This window comes from Ceratotherium simum, chromosome 4 (assembly GCF_057802395.1).
Source record: "Ceratotherium simum simum isolate JZ-2026a chromosome 4, ASM5780239v1, whole genome shotgun sequence".
In the NCBI taxonomy this organism is placed as follows: Eukaryota; Metazoa; Chordata; class Mammalia; order Perissodactyla; family Rhinocerotidae; genus Ceratotherium; species Ceratotherium simum.
The window spans coordinates 39,162,688-39,182,652 of record NC_141903.1 but is presented as its reverse complement, the minus strand read 5'-3'; the positions used below and the strand labels follow the sequence as shown (position 1 = coordinate 39,182,652).

At 41.0% G+C, this 19,965-nt stretch overlaps 1 protein-coding gene and 1 pseudogene across 1 annotated transcript in view; both read right to left on the bottom strand.

Annotated features, from left to right (window-relative positions):
- The window catches only part of TRPC7 (transient receptor potential cation channel subfamily C member 7), a 131,563-nt gene that overhangs the window by 79,108 nt on the left and 32,490 nt on the right, over positions 1 to 19,965 (bottom strand). Inside the window, exon 2 of the mRNA XM_004420162.3 lies at positions 7,717 to 7,899. Within this exon, the coding sequence (XP_004420219.2) occupies positions 7,717 to 7,899 (183 nt within the window). The remainder of the gene's footprint in view (positions 1 to 7,716; positions 7,900 to 19,965) is intronic.
- LOC106803168 (small ribosomal subunit protein eS4-like) overlaps positions 13,842 to 19,965 on the bottom strand; it is a 37,811-nt pseudogene continuing 31,687 nt past the window's right edge.

Genomic DNA, 19,965 nt, shown 5'->3' with positions numbered 1-19,965 from the left:
AGGCTCCTGAGGGTTGGAGCAGAGTCCACCTTATCTGGGAGGCCCCTGCAGACCAGCAGATTAAGTAACTTGTCTAAAGCCACATATTTAGTAAGTAGAGAATGTGAGCTGGCAGGCTTCCAGCCATAACACTATATTGCTACCCAACAGGTTCTATTTTCTTCTCCTGGGAGTTTTTCCAGGTAGAAAAATGGGCCCATTTACTGCATGCCTGTAAAATGTGCACAAGATGGTGATTTTTCAAAGAAGGAAGCAAAGGGACTTCTTCTGGGGTTAGAGGCACTAGTCCAGCTTTAGACAGAGTGGTGATGTGGGTGGAATGGTCCCTCCACGCCCCTCCCCTCCAAGCTTGCTTCTCCCTCCTTGGCATTCTTCTCTGAGGGGAACCTTCTGTGTGCTGTGCCCTGTGGGCACATTTTCTGCACTTCTGGGCCCCATGTCTGTGAAAGAATCTTAAAATAAGTTGACAGCAGGGAATTGAAGTTCATGAAGGACATTGACTTGGTGTGTTACTGTTTTTTGTAGAGATTTTCCATTTTTATTAAGAACATAGGCTATTGCTAAAGAATTTACAATCTCCGGTCTTGGGTGGGCTATTGGATCTACTGTTCAGCTCTCTCTTCCATCTCCCACAGAATTTTTCCTGAACTTTTTTTTTTTTACTTTTTTCAGGCTGCCCTCTACTTCAAAGGGTGATTCTGCTTCCTATTTACAGAGAAGTTGTGGCTATTAATATGACTTCTTTCAACTTTTCTCCTGTTGGTAGTCATTAGTGCTATTTGCCAAATAGCTCCGTTTTTCTCTCCTTTCAAATGCATGGCACGCTTATACTTCCTGGCCCCTCTTGTGGTGGCGTAGGTGATGTGACTAATTGTTGACAGTGAGTTGTAAGCAGAAACAGTGTGTGTCACTACTAGGTGAGTATTTGATTGCTGGCATGAGTCTCTCCAGAACTGGATTTCCCTTTGGCAGGGTGGAAACATGTGAGATGGTGGCTCTTCTATCAGCCTGGGTTCCTGAGTGAATTCTGTTCCAAGATGGAAATAGGATGATCAATAAATAAACCTTCTTTTGTTAAAAGCCGCTACAACATTGGTTTTGCTTGTTAACACAGCATAACTTCACTTATATTGATTAATATCCTGTCCCTTTTGCCCAACAAATATGCGGCATCTCTACCCACCCTTTTTGCCTACCAGCCTTCTCAGAGGAAAAGCTCTCTCTCCATCTATCCTAATCTTTCCTGTCACTCTGATTAAAAGTTCTCCAATGGCTTCCTATTGTTCTTAAAAAAAGAACAACAACAACAAAAATCCTTTATGATCTACAAGCGTCTGCATGGTTTGGTTCCTCTCTGCTTCTTTAGACTCATCCAACATCCCACTCTTCCTCATGCCTTCTAACTTGGCCACATTCACCATCTTTCAGTTCCTCTTATATGCTATACTTCTCACCACAGCACCTTTGAACATGCTTTGAACGTGTTCTCTCTGGCAGAAATGTCCTCCCCACCTCTGGTTAACTTTTATCAGAGCAAGCATGAGTTCCTCAGAGAAGCCTTCATTGACCTCTCTGATTAGGTCACATCTACCTTTAGAAGTTATAATATCATATTCTTCTCTTTTATAACACTTACTTTAATTGCAACATTACAATTTCTTGGTGTGAAGTTTTGATCAATATCTGTCTTCCCTATGATGGCTGACATCATGTCATTTTTATTCACCACCATGTCCCCAGTGATTAGGATAGCATACTTTGTAGTCTCTCAATGAAAGTTTGTTAAATGCATGAATGAGGATATACAGCCATGCTGTGCAATTTGGTAACCACTGGCCACATGTGGTTATTGAATTTTAAATTAATTAATTTTTAAAAATATTGAGAATTCAGTTCCATAATTACATTAGCCACATTTCAAGTGCTAATTAGCCATATGAGGCTAGTGGCTACCGTATTAGATAGTAGATAGCTTCTTGAGGAGATTGGGGGGTGTCATCAGTTGGAAGGAAAGATGATTGGCATCATGATTAGATCCCCCAAATGAAGACTACATGCCAAGATGCAAGAACTAGGGGCCACCTGGAAATCAGAAAATAGAACATTTCCATCAACACAGAAAATTCTATTGGATGGTGCTGGCAGGATAAAGTCCAAGTGCCTATGCATGGCATGTGACGCCCTCAAGGGTGTAGTTCTGACAAGCTTTCCGGTCTTTCTTTCCCACAGTGATACAGCCACAGGAAACACTCATCCCTCTCTAAACATGTTCCCTCCTGAAACATGCCACTCTTCCTCAGGTGTCTTGTGGCTTTTCACCTTTCACCTGTCTCTGTCTAAATTGTCCTCCCTCCCCTCTCTCTGTGTAAATTGCCATCCCATCCAGCACCTCTCATCCTTCAAGCCCCATCTTAAGCATTTCCACTTCTGGGAAACATTTCCTGAGGTCCAGACTGAGCTGGTCAGGGCTTCCTCTGATCTCCATGCTGCCCCTTCCTATTCCTACTTGCCCTGCTCAAACAGGATTGTAACCCTGTGTTCATACATCCCTCTCCATTCCTACATGAACTCCTCAAGGGCAAGGCTTGGGTCTTGGTCTTCTCAGTTTCTCCAGTGCTCAGCACAGAGCTGGTGGTATAGTAGATATCACGAATGTTTGTTAAATGATGAGTGAGTAAATGAATGAAAATCACGGGTTATTATTTCCTTAGTACAACAGTGTGAAGAAAAAGGGAACTGTGTTACTGAATAGGGTTAGTGAAGGTTGCCCCCCTGCATTCATCTGCCCTCCCATGGTCCTGTCCCAGGTATTTCATGTGAGACTAGCTCCCTGAGCCAGGAATCACCCAGGAGCCTGGCAGAGTCAGGAAAGGGCACCTCTGAACTTACATGGTCTGGAACGCTCGGCAGCAGAGTAGAGCTGCTACTTGTGGAGATTGGGGGGTGTCATCAGTTGGAAGGAAAGATGATTGGCACCATGATTAGATCCCCCAAATCAAGACACATGCCAAGGTGCAAGAACTGGGGGACACCTGGAAATCTGAAAGAGGTAACTGCTGTGAACTCTGCATTGCTCAGCTAGTGAGGTGCGGAGGCCGCTGCTGCTGCAGTCGTAGCATATCTGTCCCCACCTCACCCACCACACTGATGGCTCTTCAAGTGCAAGACTGTGTCTTATACTCCTTGGGATTCCTGGCGGCTGATCAGTGTCTGAAGAGCTCATAGGCAATGGCTATTGAACTAACCACCCTTATTGGTGATATTGCCTGATGATCGACATGCTTTCTGCAATGGGAGTAATATAATTTTGGACAAAATATTCATGTGTTTTCCTTTTTGCCTTTTTTTGGTAGCAGACCTTTGCTTAGTTATGTCTGAAGGGGCTTCCGTCTCCTCTACAGGTGGAGTTAAGACCTCTATCATGCACAGTAGGACCTTCTGGGTCTCTTTGTCCTACTCTCTTTTGGCAGTTGAGCCTGGACGACTTATGTCCACAAAGTTATTTGAGTGAATAGGAGATGCACCTGATGCTCATTAAGGCAGACCTGGAGTCAGGAAGAAGGAAGAGATGATAGAGAGAAAAGAAAGGAAAATAACATCCCTGTAAACCTAGAAATGAAGAAGTGAGAAAGAGGACAGAGAGGGAGGGATGAGAGTGAAGGGCCCAGAAGTGTGTCTTCAGTTAGACAAGTTGAATAGAGCACCAAGGATCATGTCTGGGTCTCTGCGACTGGTCACTCAGCAGTGGCCACCTGCCAGACACTCGGCTCCGTATGGGTGCAGCCAGGGCCCAGCTGAGCCTAGGTGTACTCAGAGACTCAGTTGGTGGGGCTGGAAGTCCCCTAAGCATTTATTTACGGTATATATGCAGAGGGTGAAGAGGGCCTTTAAGAAGGATATTTAGGCATGGTTCCCTGGGGACAGAGATAGATAGAAAAGGAGAAGACAGCAAGATGTCTAGTACTTAAATTGGCCCTGGAGGAAAAGACCGTGGCCTGTGTGTATATGGGGGCTGCAGGCCAAAGCTGGAGGGATTGTTTTCTTTATCTGTCAGGCACAAGTAGAGTCCCTTCTGAGCTTAAGTGTGACTCAGCGTGGGGAGAGAAGCATCCTTGCTTCTTCATGAGGCAAGCTTGGCTTCTGAAAGGACTGTGGCCTGTAAAGGCTGGGATGGATTGAGATGACAAACAGAAATGTCTTAAGTAATGTGAACACTGACTCTACTCCAGTGCAATGTGTATATTAATACTGCCTCATTTTTACCTACAGGCTGGTGAGGCCTGGGGCTATTCGAGGCACACATACTTTATCCCATTTGATGTTTATCATAATCCTGTGAAGTAGACATTATTATCCAAACTTTATAGGTGAGGAAAGTGAGACACAGAGAGGCTGACTTGTTCAGGTGACCCCATTAATAAGTGGTTGGACCAGGATTAACTTCAAAGGGTACCTTCTTAACCACTTCTCCAACACTGCCTTCCAAGCACAATGGTTAACATTTCAGATGACACATCCACCTAGATTATTGGAGAGGCTGAGTTATCCTCTTAAGGCAAAAGTCGTGAAGAACAACCATATCCTTACAAGGCCTTTGGTCTTTTTGGGAGGAATTTTAGACTATAAGGACGATGTCTTTACCCAGGGGGACATTTCTAGCATTCTCTGGGGAGATAAAAAAGGACAAGCTAGGGAATGTCTCTGGGGATAGAAGGACTCCTGTAGTCCCAAGGAAGGGGACATTGCTGCATGATAGTAAGGATGCTTCCCTGTGGAGCTGCAGAGAACTTTATAGTTTCCAGAGCGTTTCCTTTCATATCAATTCATTTGAAATTTCACAGAAAACTCTGTGAAGCAAAAACTTATATGCCCATTTTGCAGATGGGGAATGAGGCCCAGAGAGCTTCAAAGACTTACCCAAGACTACATGGCTAGTAAGTGTAAGAATCATACTAGAAATCTGGTCTCCTGACACCCACTTCGTGGTTCTTTCCTCTTTACCAGGTTGTCCCTTGTGCCACAGTGGGATAATTGTCTTTATCTAATGGAGGCTGACATTATGAGTGAGCCAGTCAAAGGACCAGACATTAGGGTGGTGCCTGAAGAGAGGCAAACATTTAAATGAAAGACATGATCCAGGGTGCAGTTCCAGCCACAGAGCAGTCCCCACTTCATTCAGATCTATGCATTTCATAGATATACAGGCTGACTCTACATTAAGGTTTCCCTAAGACTGTTACATAGAAAACTAGTTTCACCAGATGCTTCATGAGAAATAGAGTTCTGTGGTCATGTAATACATATTGTACCCTTCTTCTTTTAAAGTAGCAATGCATATTAAAGGCTCTATAATGTTTTTAAGCAGAGAAATCTGTTTGACTCTGCTTAACTCAAGGTCTCCAAATTTATTGGAACACAAAACCTTTTTTGAAAGTCATGCTTATTAGCAGTGCCTGGAACTGCCAAGAACAACTAGTTTGCTTTAATCACTGAATTAATGGTTTGATTTGATATCACGTTGGCAGAGCCTTAGGAATTTTTTATGGTTTTATATTCCAGCCTTAAGATTCATATATATATCAGGTATAAAAGGCAGTGTATTTGTAAATAGGCCTTGGTGCTAGTCATTTCATAACTCAAAACCCAGGATTAGATTGTGCCCATGGAAGCATGCTAAAGTCCATAAATTAAAAATGAAATCATTATAATGTTAATAAGCCTTTTTAATATTAGGTATTTTCACTGGTAATTCATGATAGAATAAATGTCAAGGAAAATTATGAGTCTGTGTGTTGCTGCATGATGGTATACATGGTTTGAGAGAATTTACCCATTGAAGGTCTTTAAAATGAGCAAGGCTGACATTTTATGCAGGTTGTTTATCATATTCCTACCTATGGATTGCAGCAGACGCTTGACATCTGTGATGGATATTTCCTGAGACCTTTCTGATTTCTCTAATTGGCAAATATCACTAGAATAAATAATTTCCCTCATAAAACCTTTTTATTCTGACCCAAACCATCATGTTCATGGAGTGCTTCACTCTTTCTTCTCATTCATCGCCAAGGCTGTTTTGTACTTGGTAGTTGACAACGAGCGGGAACATGTAGCTATGAGATGGTGGCCAGACTTCTGGACTAGCTGACTGATCTACCCTCAATGACAGTTTTGCTAAGAGATTTGGATTTATGTTTCAGAAAAATGGTAAATGCTTGCATTTCACGGGCTGTTGGAATTGCTCATAAATACCCAAAACTGTGAATATAAATCTGCAAATGCCAAGCATCTCATGTTCTTTGGGGTTTCAAAGACTTCTTCACCTTTCACGCTGTGCTTGGAGGCAGGTGGATACTCTAGCTTGAGGACAGAAGGAAATTTTTGTGGTTCTGGAAACTCGAGCTTATCTTTATCATTGCCAAGCAGTCTCCACAGCAGGGTTTGTCTGAACTTGAAGGCCATGGATATCTCAACAGCTTCAGGAAGGGATTGCTGTGCTTTGATGGAAAGCCCAGTGAGCTCTGGGGGTAGGCTAAAAAATGAGTTTTCCTGAGCTAAGAAAATAGGATTGTACTTGAAACTACAGCCTGACTCCCACCCTCCCATAACTCTATGCTTTTGAATATTAATCTAAGGCCACCTTTCCCATGATTTATCAGTTTTATCTTTGGGACTCAGAGTCTTTGAAAAAAGCTATTTTTCTTAAATTTTTATTTATTATTAAAAATAAAAGGGCAGGAAGACTTTATCAAACTTGGAAGCTCTCTCTAGATGAATTCCACAGATATATATGGTCTGTTGAAGGCTAGTTCACTCCACACAAATTAAGATAACCAGGCAAGAGGAGAAATGCCCAGAGGCCAATTTGGGGGCATTGAAAATACTCCCAGTATTGACCCTGTGAAATAGCTGGAAAATAAAAACAAAAACCCTTAAAAGCTGATCAGCCATCCTGCTTATGTGGAAAATACATTGATATTTAAACATACGGATCTTTGGAGCTCTGCAGTTTTTATCAGGATGAATGACGTCATCTAACATAAGAGCAGATTCTAAAGAATCCAGAGTATATCCAAAAAGTGGAAACATAATTGAGTTTTGCTTCTTAGAACCAGGACCTCAATCCAACCAGCCACTGTGGGTCTGAGGGCTACTGGGTGCCACTGGCCATTAAAGACACCTTGAGGTCAGTTGAGGAGGTGGGACGAGCTTACTCTTGTGAAAGTCTCCTCAAGCTTCCTACTAAGGACTTTCATAAGCCTTGGGAGTGAAATTCCTCTAAGCCTCCTAGAACCATGGATCCTGCAAATCTTCTACACTAAAACATTTTCTACACAAGTCCCCAGGCACACACAGAACGGTCAAGAAATGCTATTGAAGGAGCTGAGCCTGCTGGCTGATGGGAACACTCACTGTGACATTGTCCTTGCCAGTGGTTTGGAGGCTGAAAATCTCTTTTTTTCCCCAGGCTCAAAGCCTGTTCGTAGAATGACTATCATGATACCTCTCTTTCTCCTGATAGGCTGGGGGTGAAGAGAGGGAAGTTGGGAGAGGGGTTCTGGGCAGTCCTGCAAGGCTGGCAGTTCCCTGTCTAGAGAGAAGTCAGGTAGTTGGTGTTGTCTCTGTCACCTTGCGGGAACATAAAACATGCACTAGCACAAAGCTAGGCTAGCGGCTCTGTGAGGTGGGAAGGCCAGGAGCGGTGGGGAAGCTTACCTTCTTGACTTCGTATTTAATGGCAAGTTTGATCCGGCTCAGACTCGGACGGTGGTGGTCGGACCAGACTTGTAAGTTCACATCACCGTTTAAAATCGCTTCCACCTCTTCTGTGTCTCGGCATAGGTCCAGCACTCCCACCACAAAGTCCTTGCATTGCATAGATAACTTCCTGTAATCATTCTAACAGAATAAAGAGAAATCAGGGGTGTGTCATACGGAACCCCACAGATCAGCTTGCCCAGCACAGCAGTGTTGATCAGCAACTGTCCACCATGTGTGAGCTTATGGAGTGCACTGTAACCAAGAGATGTGCTGGCTCCAGAAGGCAGGGCAATTTCTCTTGATACAACAACGTAGAGGACATCTTCCCTAAGCCAGGATTTGTCAAGGTGTGTTCCATGGGCCACCTGCATCAGAGTCATCTTGGGTGCATGCTATAACTGCAGATTCCCAGGCCCTGTCGCTGACTTATTGAGTCATAATTCCTGGGGAGAGGCCCAGGAATCTGTCTTAACCTTGTTCTAAGTGATTCTGATGCCTGCCAAAGCCCATCCTGGGCTCTTTCAAAGCAGCAGTTCTCCATCCCCCATTCTGAGCCAATTCTGAGGGAGGAGTGATAAGGAAATGAACTTTTAAGGCTGATGGAAATAATACTTCACACATTTACTACCAATCCATAATGTAATTGCTCTCCACAGGAAGTTTACTGGAAAGATATGGCTGATATGCTAAAACTGGAAAAAAATTTACACAGGTGTGCTTTTTATGTGCTGGAAAATCTTGTAAATTATAAATTTAAAAATCAAATGTAATTTAAATCTAACAGAATCCTTTCTTACCACAAATCCTTTTGTACTGCAAATCAGGGCTCCTTAAATTTCTCACCTGTTGAATAAACATTTTTAGAAGTTGACCTTTGTTTTGTTTTGTTTATTCTGGTTTTTTTTTTTTTTTTTATGAGAGCCTCTGGATTTCTCTCTTCTCTTCCCTAGGCATACCTTTCTGAATTTTCTTTAAGAGGCTGACTTCCTTTCCTAGTGACATGCCAACTTCTCTCTCCCCTAAAACAGACTGCTTCAATTCCAGATAATGATCCAAAATGTCAGACAGAAGAATGTTTTGTGTCACCCTCAAACCACTGCTCCCCCAAAATATTTTCCCCTACGGGCTTCCTTATTGGTTTCTTAGTTGAGATGAGTCTATTCAGCAGTGGCACAAGAGCCAAATGTCACTTTCAATGTTAATCAAGTCAACAGCCCTCAGACTGGTAAGTAGTAGTTGGTAAATAGGAGTGCAGTTTTGCTTTTCCAGAACTGGATTCCTCAACAAATAGGTGGGAGCCTGGCAAACTGCGGAAGCTCAGCCATTTTTTAAAATTAAGGATTCTTGTCTCCTTCCAAGGCCACTACATCAAAATGTCCCTTTGCATTAGAGAGAGAGCTAAGTAAATGCTTGTTTGCTAGGAAAAGGAAAAGAATCAAGAAAATGTTTTCAGACAAGAGTGGGCGCCCTTCATTTTTATATATAATTTAGGTAGAAGAAGGGAGGTTCAGAAATGCTGGATAGAAAAATGATTGCTCAGCTCAGGCAGATTGTCCTGGAGAAAAATTCAGGGAAGATACTTGGAGTGTTCTAGGTTTTGGCACCTAGCACAGAGCTGGGCGGTGACGTGAAGAGCTGTGCCCTGTGCTCCTCCATCCCTAACACCCACCATCCCCCATCCATCCATTCATCCATTCATTCATTCACTCTCATTATTGAGGACATACTATGTAACAGGCAATGAACAAGGCAAATGTGGTCTCTGAGTAGTGTCGGGGTAGAGGAGGTTAGGAATCCACTCTCAGGATTGCACAAGAACAGTGCTATGTAAAGTCTGCTCAGACCTTGTCCCAGATAATATATTCTGCGGAGCCCTGATGAGCCAGAGGTGGGAGGCTCAAGGGACACTGGGCTCAGCAAAATGGACAAGGCGGTTCACTTCATCACATGGACCCATTCAACTCTGGCAGTCCTGCTGCTGTGACTCAGGATCCCTGAGTCTCCAGCCCCCACTCCATCAACTTTATTGTCTTTTTCTCGAGAACAAGGAGTCTCTGACTATTATTGCCTATTCCTGGTAAAACGGACACATTCTATTGACTAGATAGGACCTCATCTCTTGGTGGAAACCCCTGCCTAGAGCTGAATGCATGGATGGATACAGAAAGGAAGTAGAAAGGGCTTAACCTAGCCCTTGTCCCAAACTCCCTGTATTAAGAGCGAGTCAGACTGTACTGTCCCAAAGCTTCTGCACATTTCTGGGTTCAGCGCAGTTCAGAACAGAAGGTACCATTTCATTAGAGACTTTCATTTCCCTGGGCTCTTTTGAGCTAGCCTGGCCATAAAAAGGGGAGACACACCAGAGCAGCCAAAGCAGGTAATTTGCTTTTTGCCTTCTGCATTAGACGCTCTGGCTGAAGGGCAACAAGCCTGGTGTCTGTAGATGGCTGGAAGGGACAGAGAGAATCCAGGCCTGCCAGGAAGACGGAGATGACATGGACATGAATAGCTGCAGATGGGAGGGTCACGGCCCGGCCCAGGCTTACCAGAGAGAGCCAGAGGTGAACATCTCTAGGGAGTTAGGATGATTATGATTTATTGATTCACCCTTGAGCTTAGTGAGCCTTCTGAGCCACACTCCTCAACTTTATTGGAGGTAGATGAGACACCCAAGGCTTCACAGGTGCCCTTTTAAAAATAATTTAATATTCCTACACACTGCCAGTCCCAGTGGGTGAAAGATGTTCTACCTGAATCATTTCATTCAATCCTTATAAAAACCTCATGATGGAAGGACTATCACCATTTCCAACTTACAAATGAGAGAACTGAGACTTAGAGAGATAAACTATGAAGCTGAATCCACTTTTATGTGTATTAGTCACTCACTCATCTCTGGGTCACTCTCTTACCTTCCTTGAAGATTTTAGCTCCTGTCTCACTGTCACCCTCCCAACGTTACTGCTGTTATTTTGGTGGTTTCAATATGCAGGAAGATGACCCTCCCATTACCCTACCCTCTCATTTCCTTGACAACATCTTTTCCAATGACCTTATCCTCAACCCTAACTCAGCCACTCATTCTCTTAGTTACTGCCAATAACTGCAGCTCTTCCTTGACCCAACTTCAAGATTCCCTCTTTCTGACTACTACCTCCTATATGTCTAGCTCACTCTTTCTGGGACCTCAACTCTAGCAATCCTTTGATTCCACCAGACCTACAAGCCATTGACCATACCACACCCCGAAGGGGGTGAAAATGCACCTCCTTGCAGAGCTTATATTGCATGGTCAATTATTACAATCATCCCTGCACATATCATCAACTCTCTTGCCCTCTTCTTATTTCATTGTCCTCACTAGATAAAAGCCCCTCAGTTGAGTCTAACTCTCCACTGCTCTGCTCCTGCCTCTGCACAGTAAATGTATCTGGAGAGCACATTGCACTGATCAGGCGTATTGTAAACTCACTACCTCCAACCTCAAGAAGTCCTAGTGCTCCTGTAATTTACTCTCCCTCTCTCCTAAACAAGTGTTTCATACCTTCTCCTCTTCTCAGTCTTCTGACACCTCCTCCCCTTCTTAACTCTCAGATGAGGACCTTGTTTCCTATTTTACCTGAAAAACAGAAGTCATCAACAGAGAAGCTCCACATGCTCACACTGTCACATATTTTACCTACATGCCTCTGTGCTCGTGTACTCTGTTTTCCCTCTTCTTACTGTGGATGAACTGCCTGTGCTCCTAATTTAGGCCATCTTCTCCACTTGTGTGCTGGATATCAGCCTCTTATGCCTATTCAAGGACACGGCTCCTGCAATCTTCCTTTCTTTCTTGTGTATTGTCAATTTCTTCCTTTCCTACTGGCTCAGTATACAAACATGCTGCTATTCTTTTGTCTTAAAAAGGAATTTCTCTTGATCCCACTTCCCTCTACAATTACTACTCCAATTTTCTGTTTTATTTTATAGCAGAGTTCCTCAAGAGACCTGTCTACACTCATTGTTTCCAGTTGACTTCCTTATACTCTTTCTTATCTCATTCAATAAGGCTTTCACACTCACTGCATCCACTGAGACTGTTCTTGTCAAGGTCATAGGTAACTTTCATGTTGCTAAGTCCAATGTTTGGTTCTTACATGACCTATCAAGTGCTTTGACATAGCTGACTACTTCATCCTCCTTGATACACATTCTTCACTTGGCTTCCAGTATGACATACTCTACTGTGTTTTTTCTTCCTGAATGACTACTTTTTGTATTCTTTGTTGATTCATTCTCATCTCCCTGATGTCTTAATTTTAGAATTCTCCAAAGATGTACCCCATCCTTTGAATTCTTCTTCTATTTGTTTACACTCATTGCCTCAGTGATCTTATCTAAGATCACTAGACACCATTCAAATGCCAATGACCCCAAAATTTATATCTTTAGCCCAGCCTTCTCTCCTGAACTTGGCACATATATTCAATTGCTGACTTGATATTTCCACTTGGATGCCAAATAGGCATTTAAAACTTAACAACACTAACTCTGGATCTAGTCTTCTCCATCTAACTTAGTCTTCCCCAATCTTTCAGTTGCTCAGGACGAAAAATTTTGGATTTATCCTTTATTCCTCTCTTCCTCTCATACCCCACATATAATTCAGTAGTAGATCCTGCCAGCTCTGCCTTCCAAATATGTACATAATCAGACCTCTTTTCACCAATTCTGCTATTTCTGTCTTGGTCCAAACCATCATCATTTCTTGCTTAGACTAACCTAAGAGATGCCTAACTGGTCTCCCTGATTCTGTCCTGGTTTTCTGTAGTGTATTCTCTATGCTTCAGTTGGAGAGATACCTAGGAAAAATAGTCAGATCATGGAACTGCTCTGCTCAAACCCTCCAATGACTCCTCATCCACTCAAAGTAAAAGTGGAGTCATTATACTATCCTATAAGGACATACATTATCTAGCCTCTCCATTCTCTCCCTGATTTTATTTCCTATGGTTCTCTCCCTCCCTCAGTCTACTCCAGCAACTCTGACCCCCTACTGTTCTTCAAACACACTTGGCATGGACCAGACCTTTGTACTGGCTGCTCTCTTTGTTTGGAATGCTCTTTTCCCAGGTATCTACATGAACAACTTTCTCAACTCCTTCAAGTCTTTGCTCAAATGTCACTTTCTCAGAAGCCTTTCTTGACTATCTTTTAAAAAATTGTAACGCTTCTCCATTTGCTATCACCCTTTCCTGCTTTTTTTTGGTTTTCTTCATAGTACTTATGACCATGTGACATACTATATATTTTACTTATTTATTATATTTATTGTCCATGTCCTCCACTAGAATGTAAGCTTCTTGAGGGCAGGAATCTTTGCTGTTTTGTTCACAAATATATCATCAGAACCTCGAACATGTCCTGGTGCTCAATAAATACATGTTGAATTAATTGGAGCAGTGTACTTGTCTAAGATGACATAGCTACTAAGTGGTGAAGCCAAGATTCAAAACAGGTGGGTCTGACCCAAACTCTGTTCTTTTCCCTCTCACCATTGCTCTTGGTGAGCAGCATGTTCCCTTCTACTCAGCACACTGTAAAAACTAGAGGATTAATTGGGACTGACTCTCAACTTAATTTGGGGAAATAAGGGTGGGCAGGGATATGGATATTTTAATACCCAACAGATTCTATGGGATAGTAAGTGAGTGCACAGGTTCTGAAGTCAGAGGGATCTGGAGTTGAACTCCTATTTTACTACTTGCCAGTTGTGGGAAATAGAGCAAGCCATTTAACTCCTCTGCATCTCCGTTTTTAATCAGTAATAATATACACATCGTATAATCATTGGGAGAATGAATACCAAAACAATGTAAAATGCTTAGTATAGTTAACAATAAATAACACAAATAACAAAATAAATAAAAATTAGTAATAAAAACAAAGCCTGTAAATGGCAATTTTTATTATTGTTACCACCTCATTTTGACCACTCATTTCGAACTTTTGACCTCTTGCTCTTTGTAGTTTTTAATTAAATGGAGTGGGAACAAGACTGGCGAGGAGGCGAACACTAAATACCGGAGAAATCCTTGATTCTCTCTCACTCCAAATCTAATCTATATATCAAAAATATACTCGGACTCTGTTCACTTCTCTTCATCTCTGGTGATCACACCAATCCTTCCCAACTTAGGACCTCCAGTCACATGCACAGGTTATGGTGTTGAACTTGATGACATCAGTAATCTTGCTAGTCCCCAAATCAATCTGAATGATAAGATCAAGGTAGTGGATAGTGTCAGCATCATGGCTTACCAGATGAGGGATTTCTTTTGTGCCCACAAAAATCTTCCTCATTTTGCACAACTTACATTCGGCCTCTTCAGGAGTAATAAGATAAATAGCAAAGTGACTCTTGGTGTCATAGTCAGATGGAAGTTCCCTCTAGTCTTAGCAATGCTGATGACATTCATAAAACCAGCAATGTAGGTTATATCACTGTCGACCTTGCCATCCATGTCAGTGAACTGCTATATGCAGATCTTCTTTACTTAATCTCCTGTGAAGGCATACTGAAGTCTGTTCTTAAAGAAAGTAACAAAGTGGAGCCATTCTTAGCTTGAGGGGACTGGTGAATGGATGAAGACTAAGCACACTAGTCAGTTTGTCCAGATTCAATGCTTTGAAGCTACTACATGCTGCAATGCTTCTTGGGACTATGAGCTGTGACTGTGCTGAGCATGGAATGAAGAGGCCCTAGAGTTTTGCCCTTTCCAGAATGTCATATAAATGGAACATATAGTATATTGCCTTCAAGACTGGCTTCTTTCACTCAGTATAATGTCTTTGAGATTCATCCATGTTGTTGTGTGTATCAATAGTTCGTTTCTTTTTATTTCACAGCCACTGCATACACATATCAGTTTGTTTATACATTCACTCATTGAAGGACATTTGGTTGTTCCCAGTTTTTGGCAATTATGAATAAAGCTTCTGTAAACACTCATGTACAAGTTCTTGTGTGAAGATAAGTTTTTAGTTCTTTAGGGTAAATATCTAGGAGTAGAATTGCTGAGTGTATGGTAAGTGTATGTTTAACTTTGTAAGAGATTGCCAATCTGTTTCTAGAATGGTTGTACCATTTTACATTATCACCACCAAACTATGAGAGTTCTGGCTGCTCTATATTCTCACCAGCACTTGGTATGGTCAATTTATTGTCTGTGTAGTGGTATCTCATTATTTATTTGTTGTTGTTGTTGTTTTGTTTTTTTGGTGAGGAAGATTGGCCCTGAGCTAACATCTGTGCCAATCTTCCTCTATTTTGTATGTGGGACGCAGCCACAGCATGGCTTGATGAGCGATGCATAGGTCCCTGCCCAGGATCCGAACCTGCAAATCCTGGGCTACCAAAGCAGAGCACTAACTTAACCACTGTGCCACCAGGCCGGCCCTCATTATGGCTTTAATTTGCATCCCCTAATGGCTAATGATGTTGAGCATCTTTTTATTGCCATCATTGTATATTTTCGATGAAGTGTCTGTTCAAATCCTTTGTCCATTTTTTTTAATTGAGTTTATTTTCTTATTATTGTTTTGAGAGTTCTTATATATATTCTGAATATAATTCCTTTATAAGAAATAGGGTTTCTAAATATTTTCTTTCAGTCTATGGCTTATCTTTTCATTCTCTTAACAGTATCTTTCAAAGAATAGAAATTTTAAATTTTGGTGATGTCAATTTACCATTTTTTCTTTTATGATTATGCTTTTGTATCATAGCTAAGAAATCTTTTCTTAGCACAAGGTCACAGATGTGTTCTATGTTTTCCTCTAGAAATTTTGTAGTTTAGGTTTTATATTTAGGTCTATGAACCATTTTGTGTTAACTTAAATAAAGTATAAAGTATAGGTCAGGGTTCCTTTTATTGTACATGGATGTTTATTTGTTCCAGCCTCATTCATTGAAAAGATTATTTTTTCTCCATTGAGTTGCTCTTGACCATATTTCTGTGCTCTTTATTCTGTTTCCTTGATCTATATATCTATTATTTCACCAGTACTCACTATCTTTATTTTTGTTGCTTTATATTAAGTCTTAAAATGAGGTACGTTGAGTCCTCCAACTTTGCCATTCTTTTGCAAATTATATTTGCTTTTCTCATTTCTTTCCTTTTCATATATATATTTATGAATAAGCTTATTCATATCTACAAGAAATTTTGCTGGGATTTTTATTGGAATTATCTTAAGACTATAGATCAGTTTGGGGAGAACTGACATCTTAACTGTGTTGAGTCTTCCAAACCATGAACATGGTATAGCTCTCCATTATTGAGGTCTTCTTTGATTTAATTCATTGGTGTTTTATAGCTTTCAACATATATATTCTACATATGTTTTGTAAGACATATTTAAGTATTTCATTTTTTTAGCTATTGGAAATATTTTTTAAAATTTTTGGTTTCTAATTGTACTGTATAGAGAAATATGATTGATTTTTGTTTGTTGACTTTATATCCTGTGACCTGGCTAAACTTTGCTAAACTCACTTATTGTTGCTTTGTAGACTCCTTGGAATTTTGTACATAGAAAAGCATATTGTCTGCAAATATGGATTGTTTACTCTTGAATGAACACTTAGCTTAGATGCATTTATTAATATGACTGATAAAATGGTCAGTAAGATGCTTTTACATTGGTTTGAAGATTTACAAAGTATTATTTCTAAGAACAAAATGTTGGCAACAAATTTTTGCTAGCTTTGAACCCAAAATTACTGCTTAGAGCTTTTTATTTATTCAATATATTGAACAGTTTTTAGAATGTTCATCCAACATTTATTTCTTGGGCTCTGCTCAACATAGATGTTAACAGAGATTTTTTGATTTTCAACTGGTCCAGAATTTCTTCCCTTTCCTTTTGGTCCATAAATTTCACACTCATTTATTATTGAGATGAATCTCTGGCTCCAACACAAAGGACAAATCAAAACCATCTAACATGATATGTCGATACCTTGAATTTTTGGTGCTGGAGCTATTGTTTTGACAATACCAATTTCAGGAAATTATTAGTTTGCTTGACTTTGGTTAAAAACTCCAACTATCAAACTTTTTCAAAGCTCCTGACAAACTTAGAAGAGAGAGAGAAGCTCATTACTCTGATCGGTCAAAAGTTAAATGAATTTCTCAGACAGATTCTGTGGAGACACCCACATGATACAGGATAATTAACACTCATTCCTCAATGGAGACCTTAGAAATTAGATTAAAAAAGAGTGTGGGCCTCACATCTACTCCCCACCTCCTCCCTTCAGAGACCCAGTAATGGGGAAGGAATATTTATTGAAAGCTTCAACTGAAATACACATGGAGATAAATCAACATATGTGTGCATGCTGTAAACCTAGGAGGTCTTCTGTTTTTGACACGTAGGCTGAGTTTAAGAAATGATTACAATAAGAGTTTACAATAAGAGTGTTCTAAACATTTTAGTATTTCATTAAATGGTCACAATTACCCTATAAAGCTGATAGTAGTATTATTCCCAAATACAAGGAGGACTAAGAATTGACCATTGGATTTAGCAACTTAGAGGTCATTGGTCACCTTGATGGGAGTAGTTTTGGGAAAGTGGAAGACATGACTGATGAGGATTAAAGAATGAGAAGAGAGAAGAATTGGAGTCACTAATATAGACAGCTCCTTTGGGGAGTTTTATTGCAAAGGAGGGCAGAGAAATGGATAAGTAGCTGATGTGAGAAGTAGGGTCAAGAGAAGATTTCTTCCTGCTCACTTCCTCCCTCCTTTCCTTCCTTCATCCCGCCCTCCCTCCCTTTCCTCCTTCCTTCCTTCTCTTGATGGGAGAAACCATAATATTTCGTATGTTGATGGGAATTTTCCAGTAATAATTATACTGATCATTGTATATGATATTAGTAGATTGTTATATTAATCCAGTAGTTCAGTAGCGTATATGACAGAAGATTGGATGTAGTGTATAAGTGGAGGAATGAATTTAGATAGAATCACATATGGTTTATTTATAGTAGGAGGGAAGGTCAAGTATGGGGGTGAGGATGCTAGTAGGTAGATGCATTGGTGATGCGAATCTGTAGATATTTTCTTTCTATTGCTTTCATTTTTTTTTTCAGTGAAATAGGAAGAAAAATTATCAGCTGAGAGTAAGAATTGGGGAAGAGGTGATGGAAGTTTGAGGAGAAGAGGTCAGAAATAGTTTTTAGGAGAATTTAAGAGTGACTGAATTAGGGAGATAGGATATGATTGCTGGAGAACAATAAGAGCCCATTTGAGGTTAATGGTCATAAATTTAAAATGAAATCAGCTAGTGTGGTTGATTTTTTTCTAATCACATTCACCTCCCTGGGTGCTGGCATGGAGTAGGTAGAGAATTAGATTTTACCAGTATTTTTGCCAAAGAATACAACAAATCAAGAGAGAGCAAGAGGAATTCAGGTGTATGTGAGGGAGATTATAATGAGAGTCCATGGAATTGAGGCTGGTTTGAAGGGAGACAGGACTTCCAGGGGAAAAGGAGAATGGAAAGATGGTTTAAAAAAATCTTGTTTTTAGACCCAAGTATATGTTGTTTACAAGAAGCCTACTTTAAATACAAAGTTGGTGGTTTCTTACACAACTAAACATAAAGCAGTGACATAAAGAGAGATTAAAATGCTTCCTTAAATTATATTGTAAGGATTCAAGGAGGCAAGGCAGGTGAAGCACATGGCACAGTTCTGGGCACACAGGTCATGCTCAGTCCTCAGTACCTTTTAGCTAAGAAAGGACTTCAAAGCCACATCCACCGTCCAGCACTCCCTTCTGCCCTTCCTCCCACTCGGCCGATGGATCAGAAAGCTAAACGTTAAGATTTAACACACATGGCTGAATCCTTATTAGTTGTAACTGGAATCACTGAAATAATTTATGGATGTGAAATGCTGGGTAAGAACCTGAGCCTGGTGCTCATTATTGCACATGAAAATTGAAAAGCTTCAATCCATGTTTTAGCTTTCATGCGTACACTTAATTGTTTCATTAACCTTCACCATATGAATAAGCCCATGCTCCAAAAGATCATAACAGGCAAATATCTTTCAGCACTTAATCTCCATTTAGGAACACAGATCCAAGGAAGGTGGTTCAAGTCCAGTATATGAGTCAGATAGCCAGTATTTTTTGCCTTGGGTTTCCCAGGGGGATTTAGACAGCCCCTAAGTCCTCAGAATCCAGGGTTCTGCCCCTAGGGTGGTGTGGGGTAGGGCTGGCTCCATGTTTCAGTGACCCTTTCAAAGGCCTGACTCTAACTGCCACTGGTCACCCACGGCCTCCTTGAGTTTATTATTTGTTCTCTGCAGGAAGCCTTCCTTTATTCATCTCACACTTACTCCCGCATTTCCCAAAGGGATCTCTGTGTCCTAAATGTTTCAGGATTTGGGAAAGATGATTGTATGTGAGCCATTGGTGATAGAATTTTTTGGCACAGTCCTGATCAGTCTGTGTGAGAAGGATAACCGGGTGATTAGTGCTTGGGCTCTCGACTCAGAGTGCCTGGGTTCAAATCCCAGCTCTGTTGCTTACTGGCTGCGTGATTTTGAGTGTATAACTTAATCTCTCTGTGTGTTCTAGTGTAATCTGTATAATGGGGATTATAATGCTGTTTACTATATAGGGTTGTTGCAAGGAGTAAACTAAATAAAATAATCCATGTAAGTTGCTTAACACAATATGTGACAAGTGTTAGCCAATATTATGATACTTGTGGCTTGTAGGTTAGCAGAGTATAAACATGGGTAATTTGTCTCTTTTGGCTGTTGATCTTCAAGTGCCTTTTCTAACAAAGCTGAAATACCCCTTGTTGGATTTGATTCCACAGTTTCATGCTGTGTGAGTCCTTAGGTGGAAGGTGCAAGCAGCAGGACAGAAGCTAGGAACCTGGAGTTGGAGCAGAGTCCTTGATAATTCACAGTGCAGGTGCAGACCCCTGGGTGCCTAACCTGAATCTGCAGATGACTGTACTGTCTTTCTCGGCCAGGCAGTGTTGACAGTGCCTCTGTTGATACTTTGGTTTCCAGCCTGATTTTGGTTGACTTAATTGGCAGCTACTGACATTGTGAGGGGCTCCTTAACCCATCACCATGACATTGTGAAGTCCCAGAGGTAATGGATTGCTCTGCTTCTTGATTTTATAACA